This window comes from Pogoniulus pusillus, chromosome 34 (genome assembly GCF_015220805.1).
Source record: "Pogoniulus pusillus isolate bPogPus1 chromosome 34, bPogPus1.pri, whole genome shotgun sequence".
In the NCBI taxonomy this organism is placed as follows: domain Eukaryota; kingdom Metazoa; phylum Chordata; class Aves; order Piciformes; family Lybiidae; genus Pogoniulus; species Pogoniulus pusillus.
In genome coordinates this window covers 6661066-6681806 of record NC_087297.1, presented here as the reverse complement: position 1 = coordinate 6681806, position 20741 = coordinate 6661066, and the positions used below count along the sequence as shown (strand labels likewise).

Genomic DNA, 20741 nt, shown 5'->3' with positions numbered 1-20741 from the left:
GCCTGGCATTCAGTGTTTCTGCATCATGTGTAAATGAAAGCATCACAGCAAAATGCTTTCCAGAGTTACCTTTATTTCAAACTCCTCTGATGGGGATGGTAAAGCTCAGTGCCAGAAGCATCAAACTGTTCCAGTGCATGATCATAGAATCATAGAACCAACCAGGTTGGAAGAGACCTCCAAGATCATCCAGTCCAACCTAGCAGCCAGCCCTATCCAGTCAACCAGACCATGGCACTAAGTGTCTCATCCAGGCTTTTCTTGAACACCTCCAGGAACAGTGACTCCACCACCCCCCTGTTGTTATGACTGATTAGAACTGAAAAGTCTTGTTCTTGTCACTCTGCTAAATTAATTTCTCTTTAGTCTTAGGCAAGTTTGAGAACGAATCGGTTTATATCTAATCAAGTCTAAGTGTGCTAATAGACAAGTTCTGTCATTTGGACAATTCTGCTGAGGTTCTTGAAACCTCATTTGTAACTGAGGTCATTGTGTGGCAGAAAAATAGATGGAAAGAGGCATATGTATAGGAATTGTAATGTGAACACTACCCATGTGGTCATGGGGACAGTGTCTTCCTAGCAAATATTAATCACGAATACAAAGGATCAGCCTCTGCTGTCATTGTCTGGGGAGCAGGAAGAAGAACCTTCCCACCTTCATGTCCTTGCTTGGCTCTGCTGCATGCCCATGCATATTTCTGTCTCCTTTGCAGAGCTGAAAAATTCCATTAATGCTACATTTCTTCCTTGAACACAAACCAGTTAAGCATTACCTTAGCACATTTATCAGATCTGGGTTCTTTTTGTGGTTTCAACCTGCAAGCAAACTTCCATCTCCTTTTCAACCCTGGGAACGTTTAAAACCAGCTTGGATGGAGCCTTGAGCAACCCGATCTAGTAGAAGGTCTCCTTGCCCATGGCAGGATGGTGGGACTAGATGATCTTGAAGGTTCCTTCCAACTCAAACTGTAATCAGTGAGTATCAAAACCATGCAACCCTGCACAGCCATGCCCTGGGAATGTGGTGGAGGCACAAGGTGGTGATTCCATGGCTGGACAGCTCTCTTTATACAACAGGAGTCTGGATGAGCTTTGGCTCATCACGGCCAGTTTGCTGCAGGACAGGTGGAGGCCTCAGCAGGGTCTGTGCTCACCTTTTTAAAAGTGGAGAGACAGTTTCTCCCAATAACCTGTAAAGGGAAATCATGCTTGACTAACCTGATAGCATTCTATGATGACATAACTGAATGGGTAGATTCAGGGAGATCAGTGGATGTAGTCTACCTTGACCTTAGCAACATAAGGGGAAACTTCTTTGCTGTGAGGGTCCCAGAGCACTGGAACAGGCTCCCCAGAGAGGTTGTGGAGTCTCCTCCTCTGCAGACTTTCAAGGCCTGTCTGGATGCATTCCTGTGCTGAGCTGGATTGTATGGTCCTGCTCTGGCAGAGAGGTTGGACTCAGTGATCTCTTTGGGTCCCTTCCAGCCCCTGACATCCTGTGAAATACAGTTATGATGTAGTTGTCTTTCATTTAAGGTGTCTGTGCTACTTCTGACACACAATTCATAGCTCTTCTGTGACATAGTTTTCCCAGCAAAATGTGAACAAGTGCAGAAAATGACCTTTAACACTGGGGTAAAATAAGAGAATTGCATATAAAAGTGATGAGCCAGAGTCTTCTCTTCAGCATTTTGCTTTCTGTTAACAGACCTATCTATAGTCAAGCAGTGAGTTGAGTATTTACCTGGTTTGTGAAGCACAGGCTAGGTGCAAGCTGAGTGAATGGATAGCTCCTGTCAGAGTAGATTGCTGATGCTTAGTCTGGTTCCTGCTGTGTTTGAAGCTCTGAAGGTGTTCCTTTCTGCCACCATTGGTCACAGCAGCCTGGCTCCTGCCACCACCAGCTCCAGCTGCTGGAGGATCCAAGGCAAAAGGTCTTCTGCCATGACAATCTCCTGGCTCCAATTTTTGAGACAAATCTAGTGCTGCTGTGTCCTCTTTAGCCATTGCTTTAAAATAGGCTGTTCATATTCTTTTTATTTTCTGTTGCAGTAAAATGTGACTTTTGAAATGCTAAAACCAGAAGGAAAATTGAAGAGAGTGAACCAAAACTCTGGATGTATTTTTCTGAGATACCAAATGGATTTAAAAAATTCTTTTTTAGAAATAGAATTTCTTATTGCCTTGATGCTATTGATGACATTTTTAAGGGTATTTTTCCATCACATGGGCTGAAAATGTTTCCTGACTCTTATTAGCTTAGTCAGTGCTGACTTGTGTAATGGCATTTTAACAACTGTAAAAGAAGAATCCTCTTTTTAGCCATAGATTTTTGCATTTGGAAAGCTTATTCCTGAGCTATAAATAAAAGAGGGTGAAAATACACAGTGAGTTTTTGGAAGCACTGAGGAGCTACATTTTTAGTCAGTTCAGATCAGTGCACCCCTGCAGTTTTTTGTGCCAGCTGAGCACGTGGTCAGACTTCTTCCCTGCTAATATTGGCCTATTTCATTTTAAGACTTCAATATAATCAGGTTTCAGAATTTAAAATGGACATCATTTGGTGAATAGTCTTTAAGTTTCTCAAAGTGAGAAGCTGCAACATACTGTCTTTAAATAAAAGAGTATTTGCAGTGCTTTGGCGATGGAGTTGTTTAGTCTGCAGAAGAGGAGGCTGAGGGGAGACCTCATTGCTCTATACAACTAGATATTAGGAAGAGGTTATTCACAGGAAGAGTGATTGGCCATTGGAATGGGCTGCCCAGGGAGGCAGTGGAGTCCCCATCCCTGGAAGTGTTTAGAAAGAGACTGGATGTGGCACTTTGTGCCGTGATTTAGTTGATTAAATAATGCTGGGTGATAGGTTGGACTTGATGATCTTGAAGGTCTTTTCCAACCTGACTGATTCAGTGAATTCCCTGAAAAGGGGATGGAGTGAGGTGTGAGTTGGTCTCTTCTCCCGAGAAACAGGTGATAGGATGAGAGAAAATGACTTGAAATCCTACCAGGGGAGGTTTAAGTTGTATATTAGACAAAATGTCTTTACTGCAAGAGTGGTCAGGCATTGGTACAGGCTGTCCAGAGAGGTGGTGGAGTCACCATCCCTGGAGCTGTTCAAGAAACATGTGGACATGGTATTTGGGGACATGGTGGTGTTAGGTTGATGGTTGGACTTGATCTTAAGAGATCTTTTCCAAGCAAAACAATTCTATGATTCTAAAGATCCAGTCAAAGTAGAATACATATTACACTGTATTAATGTAGAAATTATAGTTATTTGCTGAAATAAATACTGGCCTGGTGACTCTGACCTCCTTCAAATGTTCTTACTGTTTGAAGCTGTTTAGAAGGAGCACTCCCACTGCAAAAATGTTTGCACAGCAGTTCATTTGCAGGCTGGGTTTCTGCAGAAAGTGTGCTGGCTTTTCCCCTTGACCTTTTATTTCAGAGCAAAGTCAAATATCGCTTTTAGAACCATCAGCTACACACAGACTGAAAAAGTTGGTTATGTGATGAGATTAAATTGTCTGTTTACCCTATTTTAGGGACTGATGTATGTAATTTTATGTAGGAAAACCATTGACCTTAATGAGTAAAGCTTCAGTGCCTTCTGAAACAGCCAACATTTTGGTCTATTAATCCAGGTTAGATTGATTCATTATTTTAGGCCTGTACTTTGTACTCTTACGATGAGCTTACTTCATTTTAATACTACATTATCTTGAACATCAGCTGTGGGTATAAAATGAGATTAGCTGACTCTAAAATGAAAGTGGATTAAAAAAGAATGAAATCCTGCTCCTTAATAATAAATTGTGCCTACTGCTGTACTCCTCAGATGAAGGAACTTAGTTGTAAGAGTGCAAATAGACTACAAGTAATGATTCTCTCAGCCTTTAAAAAATAAAGGCTTTTCTTTGTGGGTTTTTTTGAAGGGAGGGACGTGTGTCTAAGGCCCCATCCCTGAAGACACTCAAGATCAGACTTGATGTGGCCCTGAGCAGCACAATCTAGGTGGTGTCCCTGCTGACCACAGGGAGGTTGGACAAGATGACCTTTGAGGGGCCAATCTGTGAATTGCACATGTGTGAGCTATGGGCAAGATGTTAGTCTGTGCCTGGTTTTGTCTTGTGGCACAGCTATAAAATGTAAGACTTTGATCAGAGATTTCAGCTGCATCCTTGCAGAGAGATCTGCAGCCTGACCCCAGGCTTTTTGAGTCATCAGAGAAGCTGTGAGCATGTCCTTTCAGAGTACAAGTGGTGAGATCAGACCACATTAGCTTTTAATTGTCTCTGGATTGAGACCCCCCCAGGTTCCTCCATTTAAGCATCGAAAGTGATTTTAAATGCTCTGATTTTCACAACAAATGTCAGCCTTCCAATGCTACATGCTGTTGCAGAAGTGTTCTCCTTCCTTGTCATTATTCCACTCATGTATAGTCACAATGGCTTACCTTAAAATAACACTGATGTAAAGCACCCAATGCATTTTGGAGTCATCATGTATGTAACTGGATTAGTGGAACGAAGGATGGAGACAAGGTCAAAAGCTGCATTTTTCTTCCTTTTGAAATCAATGAGGTTTTTAAATTTTACTTCATTAAAAATCTATTGCTGCCTTCTAAGTGTCTTGGAATAATCAAACTTTTATGTTGAGTTTGAATACTTTGAATGTAATTTTACTGTCTGTGTGCAAAAGTGAAGCACAGAGAGGTGCTCTTTCAGGTGCAGCAAATTCCTTCCCTTTTTTACTTGAGTGCTAGATGTAGACCAGACTAAATTGCTAATCCATGAACCCATTACTTTAGGAAGGGCAGCGTCTGTGAATTTGGGGCATTTCCAGTCACTTTTAAAGCCTCAAGATGGAGCATTCATCAGGAGATGGTGCCCATGCACCATATACTTTATATCTTATGAAAGAGGTTGCAAATTATGCCCTGCACTTGCAAGTGGCTTTTTTTCCTGCTCTTTGCAATTTTGCTGTTTTCCTCTGACTCTCACTAAATGATGGAAAGTACTTATACAGATGAAAAGGTCAGGGCAGAATTTAGCCTTTATTTTCAAGGAAATAAAGTGTTGAAGGTTAGCATGAGCCGAAGGTGAAGGGGTTTGTTGGTTGCTTTCTTCTTCCCTGACACTTACTAATGCTGGTTCTCTTTTAGAAAGCAGGTGATGAAGTGGACGTAATACTGTTGGGCAACAAGTGTGATAAGGAGTCAGAACGTGTAGTTCCAAAACAGAAAGGAGAAAAGGTATCACTCATCACTGGTACTTTCTTTGGGTTCTCCTGACTGTCTTAGTATGTTACACTGAAAATGATAAAAAGCTCCTGAATTTCAACAGTTCTGTTAGGAATTGCTCCAGAAAAGCAGTTAGGGAGTTCTGGAGTATGAGCAGAAATCCATTAAGTAATTCCTAGCTGATCTCTTTTGGAATACTGATTTTGATTTTAAAGGTTAAAATGTACTATGAAAGTTTTAGGTGTTAAGATAGAAATCTTCTGGTTTGAATTAAAACCAAAAGTGTGTTAGTGCCTGCATTTTCAGGGTTCTGCTCTAATGGGGATTTCTAACGTTTCATGCTCAATAACATTCTGCATCCTTTTTCTGGCTCCACCCATCAATGGTTTTTTGTTTTTTCCTTGCCACAGCCTGACTGTAAATAACTCTTCTGGCAGCCTGTGTATAGTTCTCTGCATTGCCTGTGAACAGCCCTAAGACTGGGCAGATACATGTAGGGAACATCCAGCTGCCCAAGATCTGTGTGTTGCACAGCTCAGACTGCAGCCCAGTACAGTTTACACCTGCTGGCCATGTGTAGAGGAGGAGCTGTTGGGCAGTGCTGTTTTAAAGGCAGTGGTAAAACACTCTCCCTGAGAACCAAAGAGGAAACCCAGGAGCTGTGCTATGGCAGAAGAAATGTGGTAACAACTAGGTGTTGTGTATCCTATCTACCAGTACATTTTGTAACTGCAAACTGTATGCTTCTGCTGTCTGTGACTTGGAATGAGCCCTTCCAATGTGCTTCCAGGCATGGTGGGTCAGGCAGGGTGTCTCGAGCTCAGAGAAGAGAACACTGACCATTTCTTGCCAATACTGTAATCCCACATCAGGGAACTTTAAAATACGACTTCACCTTTCCATCAGCATTACAGAGGGAAGCTCTTGCAGGTCTGTTGTTTGTGGGCAAGGCACTTTCCATGTTCATGTGCTGTGTCTGTGTGCAAGGATGCTGAGAAACACAGGCAGGCTCTTGCTCAGAGAATGCAGAGATGCAGTCATTGGGTGCACGTGCACAAGAGGGCAGCAGTAGGGTTTTGCATGTGGCATTAACCATGCCATTTTCTGACACAACCATGCAATCAACATTTCTCTCAGGGTAGTAGTTTTTCCAGAAACAAACATTTACCTCCTTGCCAATAGGTCTGCTTTCTGGATTTCTCCTGTGTTATGAGGCAGGGAACTTTTCAGTTAGACCTTTTATCCTGTCAGTGTGATTTGTGAGTGCTAAAGCATCTGACTGAACCAGCTGTAGATGCTCCCAAAGCTATAAAAAGGCAATTCTTTGAATGTACCTTTCCAGATTAATTTTGAGAGGGAGTAGCCAAAGTTATGCTTTAACTCTGGACTTGTGGTTTGATTTTTTTGTCCCATCTGGCTGCATTTTTAGAGGCCTTGCTTGCCACAATACTTAGCAGTATGTAAGGTGAACTGGAATAATATGTACATTCATTTTCTTTGACCAATATTGTGCACAAGAAAACGGGGGTGCATTGCTAGATGTGGTAGACATTGCAGTAACATGATGCAGAGAAGGCTGAAGTACTCAAGGTTTGAGGAGTTTGGGGGGTTTGGGTAAAGGTGTGTTTGGGAGAGGTGTATTATTGTGTGTTTTTTGTTCTATTTTTATTTGGCTTTGATCTTCACAGATTTGTCTTCGCTCTCTTTTCCTGTTACCACAATGTATTTCAACATACACATCTGTTCTTTGCTTGCCTGTTTCATCTGTTCTCCTCTCTCTGTGACAGAAAGGAGCATCTCCTTTTCTATTTCACCAAGCCTCTTTTAATACAGTTTTTGTCACATTTTTATCTGTACTTTTCTGCAGGCACTCCCATAAGTTTCCTCTAAGTAACTGCCTGGGAGACAGTTCATTTTCCAAACAAATCAAAACATTGAGACCAGACCTGCTAGAGATTTTTCTTCTCATTTAGAAGTAAAGATAAGTTAAAACAATATGTCTTGAGAATACAACGTTTGAAGAAGAATGTTTTAAGTGACCTTAACTTGACTGAGGTACTTTACTGAGCTGCCATTTACTTAATCAGTGTTTGTCTGGCATGCTGGGAGCTGTCAGAACACCTCCATGTCTCTTGCTACTAGCGTTAAGAAGTGGGGTTTATTTTCCTAAAGGGGTTCATTCCATTGCCTACATTTGTTTTTCAGCTTGCTTGGGAGTATGGAATACCCTTTTTTGAAACCAGTGCTAAAGATAATGTGAACATTGAGGATGCATTCTCAGTCTTGACTGAGGAAATACTGGAAAAGGTAGGCTTGTTTTCTGAGTAGAGAGAATGTGGGAGATTTTTCTTGACAGGTTGGGTAAACAAGGTTTTAAATACAGAAGAGGTTTAGCAAAGCACAGCCAGTGCTGGTTTGACATTATGGAGTTAATATTTTGGGGGAATCCTGTAGCTGTGGACATAGGGTGGAAGAAGGTGAGGGAGAATTGTGAGAGTAAAGAACAGAGGCAGTGAGCACATAAAATATAGTTGAGAAAGAAGGTGAAAAAAAAACTGCATTTGTGGCTTTCCTTCCCAGACTTTTCTTCAAGCCAGAGGTTTGGAGAGGAGGAGGAAATGGCCTCAAAGTGCTTCAGGGGAGGTGTTGGTTGAATATTAGAAGAAACTTCTTCATGGAAAGGGTTCTCAAACAATGGAGCAGGCAGCCCAGGAAAGTAGTTAAATCTACCTCCCTGGAGGTGTTTAAAGGCTGCAGAGCTGTAGTTCTGAAGGACATGATTTAGCATCAGTTTTGGTAGAATCAGAGAAAGGTTGGACTAGATTATCTTAAAAGGCTTTTCCAAATGAAGTGATTATGTGAACAGTTCTGGAGCAGTTCCACTTCTGCACCAGAAGGATTCTTTTTTCTTGTAGGTTTGTGCAGAGTATCTGCACTGTGCAGGTGCTGCATACTGATGGAATGAGCAGAACCTTCATGTTCAGCAGTCAGATGTTTTATCCAAAGTTCCTATCTGTTTATTTAGATGATGTTTATTGTGGCCAGTATGTGAAGGAGGCCTCCCAAAAAGCTGGGGAGGGACTTTTCAGGATATCAGGGAGTGACAGGACTAGGGGGAATGGAACGAAGTTGGAGATGGGTAGGTTCAGGCTGGACATGAGGAGGAAGTTCTTCACCATGAGAATGGTGAGAGCCTGGAATGGGTTGCCCAGGGAGGTGGTTGAGGCCCTGTCCCTGGAGGTGTTTAAGGCCAGGCTGGATGGGGCTCTGGCCAGCCTGATCTAGGATAGGGTGTCCCTGGCCATGTCAGGGGGGTTGGAACTACACTATCCTTGTGGTCCCTTCCAACCTGACTGATGCTATGATTTACACTGGTGCTTTTGAAGTTAACCACGACCTAAAGATTTGAGTTAATTAGTGCTAGAATCAATATTGTTGCTGTCAGAGTCAGCATCTCTAACTACATTGAGTGTGTTGGCTTAGAGGTCCTTACTCCTCAGAGCTGCAATACTTATGTAGGACTGAATTATTGTTAATTAGCTCTGAAAATGTTTTGCATTGCAATTTATTTTTAGACATTATAATATTATTTTAGACATTAATGGATGTTCTTCATGCAGGGCATTATCATTGCCATTCATCACCAATATTAGTTATACAAAACTAACCTTCCATTCCGAATACTCTTGAAATCATAATAAAGATAAATGAGCAAAATTACTGACAAAGTCACAAGTTGCAGTGTTTTGATTAAGTAGCCATAGGGGATGGCCAGAATAATAGCTCAGGGTTGGGCTGCTGCTAAATCAAGGTTCTGTTGTATTATACAATAATACAAGCTGTAGTTGATTATTTTGGGGGAGAAAGAGAGAAAGAAAAAAAGCTTTTGATTCCTCTAGTATGAAAATGAAGCTCAGCAACTCAACAGTCAAATATAGAATCATATACTCATAGAATGGTTTGAGTTGGAAGGGACCTCTAAAGGTTATCTGCTCCAAGGCCCCCTGCAGTAAGCAGGAACATCCCTATCTAGATCAGGTTGCCCATTGCTCTGTTGAGCCTCACCTTGGATATAGAATAGGAAGGTCATAGAATGGTGAGAGTTGGATGAGACTTATGGAGGTCACCTAGTCCAACACCCTGCCAAAGCAGGATCACCTAGGTCACGCATAAACATGTCCAGATGGGTCTAGAGAAGTCTCTAGAAAAGGAGACTCCACAACTTCTCTGAGCAGCCTGTTCCAGTGCTCTGTCACCCTCACAATAAAAAAGCTTTTCCTCATGTTGAGGTGGAACTTCCTGTGTTCCAGTTTGTATCCATTGCCCATTGTTCTGTCACAGGACACCACTGAAAGGAGACTGGAACCTTCTTCTTGACAGACACCCTTCCTGTATTTATAAACATTGATAAGATCCCCTCTCAGTCTTCCCTTTCCCAGGCTGCACAGCCCCAGGTCTCTCTGCCTTTCCTCACAAGACAAATGTTCCCTAAAACAGGTCCTTGAATTATTGGCAAAAAGTCTCAAATAAGATAACTCTGATTTTCTGATACATGAAAAAGACATTGCTGACTGTAAATCGAGACTGTATTTGTTAGTACGGAGCATGACAAGTACAAAACAATAGCTGTGATCACTGCTGCAAAGAAATCTGTAAAGTGACCTTCTCCACACAGTGTGTTTGGGTAAGAACCAAGAGAATTCTCTGCAGCGTGCAGAGATGTTGGGTGGGTATTTCTCATATTAAGATTGTGCTGTGTCCAGTTCTGGGCCCCTCAATTCAAGAGAGATGTTGAGGTGCTGTAACGTGTCCAGAGAAGGGCAACAAAGCTGGTGAAGGGCCTGGAACACAAACCCTATGAGGAGAGGCTGAGGGAGCTGGGGGTGTGCAGCCTGCAGCAGAGGAGGCTCAGGGGTGACCTCATTGCTGTCTACAACTACCTGAAGGGACACTGTAGCCAGGTGGGGGTTGGGCTCTTCTCCCAGGCAACCAGCGATAGAACAAGGGGACACAGTCTCAAGTTGTGCCAAGAGAGGTCTAGGCTGGATGTTAGGAGGAAGTTGTTGGCAGAGAGAGTGATTGGCATTGGAATGGGCTGCCCAGGGAGGTGCTGGAGTCACCGTCCCTGGAGGTGTTCAAGAAAAACCTGGCTGAGGCACTTAGTGCCATGGTCTGGTTGACTGGCTAGGGCTGGGTGCTAGGTTGGACTGGATGAGCTTGGAGGTCTCTTCCAACCTGGTTGATTCTGTGATTGTCTGCACTCATTTTACTTTGAGTAGAACTTTAGTATTCTTACTCATCTTCCTGAAAATTCCTGATGTTTCTAGAATGGACATGCAAACAAATTCAGACCACGTAGAAAATGTTATGCTGCTGCATGGCTTTAATTAGAAGTGCTTCAGAATGCAGCTGTACACTCTGCATGCCCGTTGGTGTGTTTGGAAAATACATCCATGAGAGTTTGCCAGGTTTGGCTGTGGTAACACTTCACCTTGCTTAGAAGTGTTTGCAGTCCCTGATAGGGCATCCTCCCCACTTCAAGAGAGACAGGGACTTGCTGAAGAGAATACAACAGAGATCGATGAGGATGACTGGGGGACTTGAGCATCTCTCCTATGGAGAGAGACTGAGAGTCCTGGGGCTGTTTAGTCTGGAGGAAAGAAGGCTGAGAGGAGATATGATCAATGTCTACAAATATCTGAGAGGTGGGTGTCAAGTGGAGGGGGCCAATCGATTTTTAGTGGTGCACAGTAATAAGACAAGGATCAGTGGGTACAAACTGGAACATAGAAGGTTTCACCTAAATATGAAGAGGAACTTTTTTATGGTGAGGGTGACAGAGCTCTGGAGCAGGCTGCCCAGAGAGGTTGTGGAATCTCCTTCTTCGGAGGCTTTCCAAACCCATCTGGATGCATTCCTGTGTGAACTACCCTGGGTGATCCTGCTGAGGCAAGGGAGTTGGCCTTGATCTCTGGAGGTCCCTTCCAGCCTCTAAAGTTCTGTGATTCTGCGATCACATGCCAGTGCTTTGGTCTGTAATTTGCCTTTTTTCTTGAAATGCTTTTGTTGATTTAAAGGAGGACTCCTTTAGCCCAGTTGGTTTTGCCACTGGCCTGATAAGAAGCGTTCCCAGTACAAAAACATAAATCTCCCCCACGGTTTCCTCATGGCTTTCAGATCCGACAAAATAATTTGCTTGTTCACAAAACTGTGAAATCTGAATGTAGTGCTTGAATTTTAACTTCCTCTAACTGATGAAATTTTGGAGAAGGGAAAAGGCAGTAGGAAGTGTGACTAGTAGCTGTGAAAAGTGACATGAGAGATGCCAGTCTGAGATCACTGCAGTCATACATCCATTCTGCGGTGGTCAAATCTGTACTTGCCGATTGCTAAAAGGAGATAGAGCTTTACACGGTGCTCGGCCCAAGACACTTGTGTCTGAGATAGCAGGATGTCAGGCCTCCCTTACTTCTGCAGTAGGACCACCTGGCCCAGACTGATGAGATGCTTCCCTGGACGCATGACATTGCTTTACCAGCCCCATGGAGGAAACTAATTTTAAGGAGCTCCCTAAAAAAAGTCTATTATGGCCATGCTTTGGGAAAGTATGTGGAGGTCATTCAGAAGTAAGATAGATATAGTCAGGGGAGGCTGGCAGGCAGCAGACCATTTTTAGATGCAGTGGGCTGTGTTAATCAGAGGAAAGCTAGGATTATTTTTTTTCTATACACACCCATGTTCTCTCTCTACTACAGGCATTTCTTTATTAGCTACATCTACAGAAAACACTCCTGTAGGTGGGGAAGATCAGTGTCTGGAGTTACAGAGCTCATACAGAAGTAATGAGCTTCTCGTGAGACCACACCTTGAGTACTGTGTCCAGTTTTGGTCACCACTGTATGGGAGGGACTTTGAGGTGCTGGAGTGGGTGCAGAGAAGGGCAGTGAGGCTGGGGAGAGGTCTGGCAAACATGACCTATGAAGAGTGGCTGAGGGAACTGAGGGTGTTTAGTCTGGAGAAGAGGAGGCTGAGAGTGAGAGGGGACCTTATTGCCCCCTACAGTTACCTAAAAGGAGGTTGTAGTGAGGCTGGAGCTGGTCTCTTCTCCCGAATTACTAATGACAGGACAAGAGGAAATGGCCTCAAGTTACGTCAGGGGAGGTTTAGGTTGGATGCTGGGAGGAAGTTCTTTACTGAGCAGGTGGTCAGGCCCTGGAGCAGGCTGCCCAGGGAGGTGGTGGAGTCATCATCCCTGGAGGTGTTTAAAAGGAGAGTGGATGTGGTGCTTGAGGCTATGGTCTAGTGATGAAGGATGCTGGGATGAAGGTTGGACTGGCTGATCCTGGTGGTCCTTTCCAACCATAGCAATTCATAGTGATGAGATGTTGTGCTGAGGGATTTGGTTTAGTCAGGGACTTGTCAGTGTGAAACCAATGATTGGACTCGATGATCCTGAAGGTCTTTTCCAATCTAAGAAATTCTGTGATTCTGTGGATTCTCTTGAAATTTAGAACAAGTAGTGGTTCACACTGGAGGACTGGGAAAAAAAGAAAAAAACCACAGTAAATGTGTCAGATGTTTTAAAAAATCCCAACCCAGACCTAAACAAAACCAACCAAGTTTGTTTTGTCATTATTTTGTGCTGTATTTCCTCATCTCTTCTTTTGTGGTTTTACTTGTAGTGGGCATAAGGGAAAGAGAAGATAGCTGCATCCCAGCAATTCAGACCTTTTGGAGATGTATCATCTCAGCTATTCCATGCTGGGGCTCAGTCCTAAAGCTTGAATTTACATTGGCAGTCTGGTTAACCCAATCAAATGTTATTTGACAGTGTGTGTTGGTAACAGCTAAGGAGTTATGCCAAGTTTCTGAGAACTCAAGATTTTCACACCAATCAGTTAAAAACAGATTGGATTGGGTTTGAAAGGCTGCAGCGGAAATGAGTGTTATAGACCCAGCTTATTCTAGAGGTTTGCTTAGACATGTTAATAAATAACAGTGTTTATTCACAATTCTTAGGAGTCTCAGATATGCCTAAACCTGTTTGTTAATAGATGGCAGCTGTTCTTTAACAATACTTCTGGTTGGCAGTGAGCTATTTGTGCTTGTGAGTCAGTCTTCAAAACAACCCAACCAACCCCAAAAGATACCACCCAGAACGCGTTTAGCGTTTGCACTCTGGTGTTGGTTGGTTTCCTGGCTGATGAGCAGTACTCTTCTCAGATAGCTTTTAAGAAAACTATGACAAGCCTATGTGTTTGTGGGTGTGGTGCTTGGTATTTTTCTAAACTAGGAGTAGAAGGGAGGAAACTCTTCCAAAAAAACAAACAAAGAGCAGAGTTTTTACCCTTTTCTGAAGTCTGCTGTAAAACTAAGCAAAACTTCTGTTCTGCCTACCAAGAGTTGATTGACTACTGAGATTGTTTTAATACAGTGTTAAATAAACATCACTGTTGAGCAGAGAACAGTCAGAACCCAGTTAAGAACTTCCCTCTGTTGAGAGCAGCATTTAATGTTTAACAGCTGGGTGTCATTTGAAATGAATATTCAGAAGTAGCAGGCCTCAGTCCTGTCCTGCCTTGATCTTTCTACCTTACTTTCCTAAGTCAACAAGATTTTGGAGATTATGCTGTGTCCTTCATTCCTTTGCTCCTAAGATACCTTTGGAATTTGCTAGCTGATTTTAAACAAATTTGACAGGTCAAGCTAAAAGATGCTTAAGCTCCCAAGGAGTTCCTTGAAAGTGCTGGATGGAGGAGGTGCAGGGTATTCTCCAGAAGGAAAGTCTCCAGCATTAGCTCATTCAGTATTAGACAGAGAGACTGAAAAAGGCTCCAAGCAGCAACTCCAGCTGGAGCTTGCATCATGGATATCAGATTTATTTCACTGCAAGACTCAAATCTATAGGAAATCTGATTTCATTATTGCCAAGGTTCACAGAATTGTTAGTTTGTCCAAAGGATCCCTATGTCTCCAGCAGCGCACAATCAGTATTTCTTTATTATCCTCAGTCATGCATGGAGCCTCAGGCTTTATTTGTCCTTTATTTATCTTGTACTGACCACAGAATATTAATTTCTTTGTGAGGATTTTCATGATGCTGGTAATGCTGCATTTTAGATCTGGTTTAGATTTTGATCTTCATAACCTGCTTAATAACACTATGTAGAGTATTCAGCATGGCACACATGGGAACCAAGATACAGAGATTAAAGCAAAGAGGATAAAGGCCACCAACTCATTTAGTGCTCTGGCAATGTAGGGCATAATTTTACTGTACTACCTTGTTTAATTAAAAAAAAAGTCATCTGTTCTGGACATTGAATATTCTTCTGGAAACAGCAGCATGTAATTAGGGCATGTAAATCAAAACTGAATCATAAAGCTTGAGTAGAGGGGATGAGAATCATCTTAGCATGCAGCTGTAGCCAGGTCTGATTGTCTGGAACCATCTCTATTCAGTGGAAGGAAATGCATCTTTGTAAAGTAAAATAGTGTTCTGGAGATGCCTTTCTCTTTCCATTGGTTAAGAACTCTGTATCCCAACCTATATACATTCACAAGATTGAAGTTAAATAAATTAAACTCTAAGAGACCAAAGGAATGTTGCACACTTGACTGACTTCTGGCACTTGCTGCTTCTGCAAGATCTCTACTTTGAAGCCTTACTGCTCTCTTAAAAAAGGGGCTTTGAGGTGGAACTATATTCATTCTTATCTAGATGATCCGTAGGGTCAAGGAACCTTAGAATACCAGCAGAGCTGTCTTCTCAAGTTTGTGAAATAACCAACTGTAGTGCAGCATCGCTCTAGTCTGTGTGGTGTTAACAGAAGAGGGAGATAGAGACCCACTCTTTGCCAGTGGGTTAGACGTGGTTTAGACATCGTGGAACAGCAGAACTTGGGAGCAAGGACTTCATCCCTGTTTCTTGAGGAAGGTGTTCTGGAGCAGTTGGATACTGCTGTGCCTTATCACGTTCTCCTATTCCTCTCCCCCTTTACTGATCGTATCCTCATATCCCTACCTCTTGCCTGGTGCTGCCTGGGCCTTGTCCTGCACATTCCTGTTACAAGAGGACTGGTTTGCATTTTGAACAAGAAATTACACCCCTGGAATTACAGATTACAGGGAGAATACAGGTTAAAAAGATGGCAGTACTGACCTTAGTAAGTGAGCCCTCTCTGCTAGTAGTTCAGGTGTGAAAGGGCACATGAGGTTGGTTGCACAAGATTCTCTGCCATGCTTTGCTGGTCTGTGTTGACTACCACTGTTAAATAAAACCAAGATTAATGCAGTCATTAACTATCATAATTTTGTCTTTAGGGGGTATAGCAATCCCTGGAATTTCAAGAAGTCATAAATAATAGGAACTTTGGTTACAGTTGATGCTGCTTGTTTCTCTAAAGCCCATAGTTTTCCTACAGGCACTCCAGGTCTGCCATTGAAATATATACAGTAAAATTCTTCTAAACCCATATATATAGTAACATTCTTCTAAACCCCCACCTCCAAAAAAACTAAAACAGTATCAAAATACCATGAAGTGCTGCTAGGAGAGGTGAATCCACCTTGCTTTGACACTGCTAATCTGAGCAGTTTGCCAGCAAGGAAAGGCAGCTAACAGTTGATTCATTTACCCCATTAGAAACTATTTAAAGAGCTTCCCTTATTTTTTATAGTATTTCCTCTTGTGTACCTGCTTAGCTCTCTTTCCCTGTTCAGAAGGGGGAAAACAATATGGGAGGCAAAATCTGTATGGGATCTGAGGCATCTCCCTACAGTTCCTGTATCTGTGAGGTCAGTATCTGCTGCACACCAGTGGTACAAACTCTGCTTGGAGGTGGGCGGGTGAGACAGCTGGCTGTGGAGTCCTGCCTCTTTATCTAGTCTGGCTTTCTCCACTGATTCTGCAGGAAGCTTAAACCTGGCTTAAGCAGATGCTTGCCTGTTAGGTGAGATGTCTGCTGGGCTATTTAACAGGAAAAACTCATATTTGATAGCAGGAAGTTTCAATGTCTTACTAAACCCACTGCATGGTGGAGTGGTGCTGGTCTGTGCGGTGGTATCTTCAAAAGCCCACTTTGCCCAAGATGCTGCAGTAGTAACTCGAGTCTCATTGTACCATTTTGGTTCCTCTCACCTTTTCCACACTTCTGTGCTGTTTGTTGGTTGGTTTGTGGAGGAGTGAGTTCCAGCAGGCTGGGCTGAAATGTGAGCTTGGAAGTATTAGTGTTCAGGGAGCCCAGCAGAAGGAATGCTGCCTGCCTTGTTCTCAAAGGTGGGAGAGATTTGCATACCTCCCTGCTGTAATTTCAGGAGAGGAGGGTGCCCCACCTCTTCCAAGGCTTGGCTGAGGTTAAGAACTATGTGGGATTGCTTGATTGTTCCCTCAGCATTTCATGCAGGACTCACAGTATCTCTTCAGCTTATGAATGTGCACTTTTTTTTCATGTGTATAACACATTTGTTTAAGTGAATCCCAGGCCTTTATTTGCTTGATGAGATCCTGTATGGAATGTTCTTATCAAACTGAAGTGATCCTTACACTCCTCAACTTTTAAATGGCTATTAAAACAAACTGTTACCTGCTTTATTTGTGGAGAGGTGGTTCTTGTCTTTCTGTCCTGGCTAATTTGCTGATCAACAACTATCAGATAATGATTTTTACAGATGATATGAACCATTTCATTGTCATACTGGTTTCACCGTTCTTAATCACTTGTAGTAGTGAGGGTCCTTGCTAAGGGTAGGTGAACAGTTTATTTGCCACCCAGAAGTACTATTAAGTAGTAAAATAATTGCAAAGAAGCATCTTCAGTGATGAAGGAATGTTCACCTTTTTCTCTTTGACAGAAATGATGACTCTAGATATAACCTGCAGCACTTCCAGTTTCCCTCTTTCCTTTGAAGTTAAGAGAAACCTGAATTCTGGAACTGTGCAAACAGGGAATTTTTAGAACTCTTTCACTACTTAGGCTGCTGTTTTTAATTATTATGCTGAAGTAAAACCAGGGGTGAAGTAAAGCCTCTGTGGTTTATGTCCACTATAAACAGAATCACAGAATGCCAGGATGGATAGGATCTCAAGGATCATCTGTTCCAACCTTTCCAGGTAATAGTTTAGTTGAAATGAGCAGCCGCAGCACCCTGCCAAGCTGAATCTTAAAACTGACCAATGTAGGGAATCCACTGCTTCCCTTGGGAGATAGTTCCAATGTCTAACTGTTCTCACAGTGAAAAATCTTCTTCTGGAATCCAGTCGGAATCTCCCCAGGACTAACTTGTAGCCATCACCCCTTGCTCACTGTTATTTATTGTTCTCTGAATTTAAATTTGTTATTGTATCATTATCTCCCAAAGCTTCTTTTCCCTTTCCCACAGAATCTTATCTCTAAACCAGGGTGGTGCTTTGTGCTTTGAGATGACAAAGTTACACAGAATCACAAAGAATCACACAATTAATCAGGTTGGAAGAGATTTCTAAGATCATTGAGTCCAACCTATCACCTAACCCTTATAATTTACTAAGCCATGACACTAAGTGCCTCTTCCAGGCTCCTCTTAAACAGCTTCAGGGATGGGGACTCCACCATCTCCCTGGGCAGCCCATTCCAATGCCAATCTCTCTTTCCATGAAGAATTTCTTCCTAATTTCCAGCCTAAACCTCCCCCGGCACAGTTTGAGGCTGTGTCCTCTTGTTCTGTGGCTGGTTGTCAGGCAGAAGAGACCAACCCCTGCCTGGCTACAGCCTCCCTTCAGGTAGCTGTAGTGAGCAATGAGGTCTGCCCTAAGTCTCCCCTTCTCCAGGCCGAAATGCCCAGCTTCCTCAGCCTCTCCTCACAGGGCTGTGCTCCAGGCCCCTTGTGTACTTCTGATTCTGCCTTGCACCCTCTTTTAAACAGCTCTTCCTACTTGATAGTTTATTGTCTCCAGCTGGTACAGATCATAGTGGCTGACGCCTGTACTCAAGGACCTTACACAACTGTGTGCAAAATTAAAGCACATCAGAAGTTACAAAGCTGCATGCTGGAATTTGTGTGAACTCCGAAGGGTACTAAGAATGCTATGTCTGTTAGTACTCCAGATCACAAGCAGAAGTGCACATGCATGATTGATATGTGACTAGTGACAAGTCATTCCTAAAGTCACTGAGTTGTAGCCTTCCTGTACCCTAGATTGAGACCAGCAAGTGTTAATAACGTTATTTATGACAGCTTTAGCATCCCTCCTGAGGTTTAGGCACTATGTTATCTTCCCTGCCCTCTGCTCCTGCCTCTGTCCGTTCATTTCTGATCCCTTCCCAGGTGTTGTATCTCCTCCCCCAGCAGCATGGCACTGTGGAAGCAATCCTGGGTCTCTGCAGCCCCAGGAATGAATGGGCTCAGCCACTGTTTGTGGAGATGGTGCTGGCATAAGGCAGCCAGCATGCTGGACAGCCAGAACTATGGCTACAGAAGGACAAAGGAAACAAATTCCATGTGTCCTCTCCAGAATTTGAGGTAGCATTAAATATTATCAGGCAAAGTGACATTATTGCAACATGTGGGAACCTTTTATTCTCCCCTCCTTTTGATTCAGCTGAATACTTTCAGGTGAAGCTCCTTGGATGTAGTCAGTGTTCAACTACCTTGCGACACTGTACGCATGAGTTCTTAATTCTGAATTAGGATGAGCATTATTTTATGTGATGCATTTATTTCCCCCTCCCTGTGCTCTGAATTTCCTGAATTCCAGCTTAGATAGCTGCTTTCTCTGGAAGCTTCTCTTTGTTGCCAGAAATGGTTGTTTATGGCAGCTGGGTTCGGGCTGAGAGAGGAATGTGGTGAATCCAGGGGTTGAACTTCTTTGCGTCTCACTACACAGTTGGTTAAACCTGCCGAGAAACAGGCAGGAGAAAGGCAGATAGAGAAGTCAGGATGTATTTTTTCCCTGCATGTGACCATATTCTCTATGTCTTTGTGCTTGTGATTAGGATTCAGCATTCATAGTTTTAGAGCACAAGATTGCAACATAAGCTCTGACTGCATTGCACAACTGGGTCCAATTGTTTCTCTGGTCAGCACTAATTATCTAGTTGAGTTTCTTGCTGAAAGGAAGAGTCCTGGGATTGCTGATTTATTCATTTTAAATCTACATTTGCAGTCAGTACATAAATCACAGAATCACAGATTTAACCAGGTTGGAAGAGACCTTGTGAGATCATTGAGTCCAACTTATCACCCTTCTAATTAACTAAACCATGGCACTAAGTGCCTCATCCAGCCTCCTCTTAAACACCTCCAGAGATGGTGACTTCACCGTCTCTCAGGGCAGCCCATACCAATGGGCAATCACTCATAAATGTTTTATGGGAACAGGGTGCTGTTTTGATCATTTGCCTTGATAAGATTGTTTCCAATTGGGGCATTCCTTGGTGTTAGAGGCAAAGAAATAAGCGAATTTCAGTGAATTTCACAAAACAAGTTAACAGCCTTTATAAGAATCAATGGCCTCTGCCTTTGTTAAATGGATACTGATGTTCTAGATATCCCTGTTCCTTCCAACTGGATTTTCTTTGCACCTCATGCTCAGTACTTCAAAGTGTACTTAACTGCAAGTTAGTGAAAATTGAGGTAATCAGCAAAAGAACTACATCTGGAACAATTCATTTGAGTAAAGATTTACAAGATCAGTTCTTTTTGTTCAATTGTCAAAGAAAAAATATGTCCAGTGACCCCCACCAAATCATTTACCTCTGAAAGCATGTGAAAATGCAAGCTCTTCAACTGCTGTGTTCCAGTTACCTTAATTGTTTGCTTTTGTTTGTTTTACAGAAATCCTGTGTAATTTATGACTTAGATGTTGTGTCTCTAAATGAAAGTAAGAAGAGAAGCTGCTGTGGGTTCTGAAATGCTGTTTCTTATTCCATTTTCTCTTCAGAAAATACTGCAAAGGAACACACAGGATTTTAAAAGTGAGCCAAACACAGTATTTAGGCATCCTTGGTGTCACACAGACTCTGTTGCCAAATGTTTTGATATGTTTATATTATATTTTCATATTTTTAATATGAAGTTAAAACAGTCATCTGAGTTTGGAGCTGTTAGATGCATCTCATGATGACTGCATTTGCATACAAATGTTTGCAGAAATGAAATCCAAGGTGTACTCTTTTTGTCTTATTAAAAAGAACAACTTTGTCTTGACTATTTTCTCCATGTTGTTTATGGCAGATTTGTAATGTAATGAACATGGACATCATGGCAAAGGCAGCCAAGCACAGCTCCAGGCTGGGTAGAGAATGGCTGGAGAGCAGCCCTAAGGAAAAGGACCTGGGAGTCTGGGTTGATGAAAAGGTCAACATGAACCTGCAGTGTGAGTGCAGCCCAGACAGCAACTGTGTGCTGGGCTACAGCAAGAGCAGCGTGGCCTGCAGGGCAAGGGAGGGGATTCTGCCTCTCTGCTCTGCTCTCCTCAGACCCCACCTGGAGTCCTGGGTGCAGTTCTGGAGTCCCCA

The 20741-nt window shown here is 42.7% G+C and overlaps 1 protein-coding gene across 3 annotated transcripts in view; it reads left to right on the top strand.

Annotated features, from left to right (window-relative positions):
- LOC135189923 (ras-related protein Rab-10-like) overlaps positions 1–20430 on the top strand; it is a 33047-nt gene extending 12617 nt beyond the window's left edge. The window contains exons 4-6 of one of the 3 annotated variants that reach the window (XM_064170702.1): positions 5167–5256; positions 7450–7551; positions 20059–20430. In XM_064170702.1, coding sequence (XP_064026772.1) covers positions 5167–5256; positions 7450–7551; positions 20059–20133 — 267 coding nt within the window. In that variant the 3' untranslated portion in view covers positions 20134–20430. The remainder of the gene's footprint in view (positions 1–5166; positions 5257–7449; positions 7552–20058) is intronic. The other 2 variants (XM_064170703.1, XM_064170704.1) reach the window with 2 other exon arrangements.
- The last annotated feature ends 311 nt before the right edge of the window (positions 20431–20741 follow it).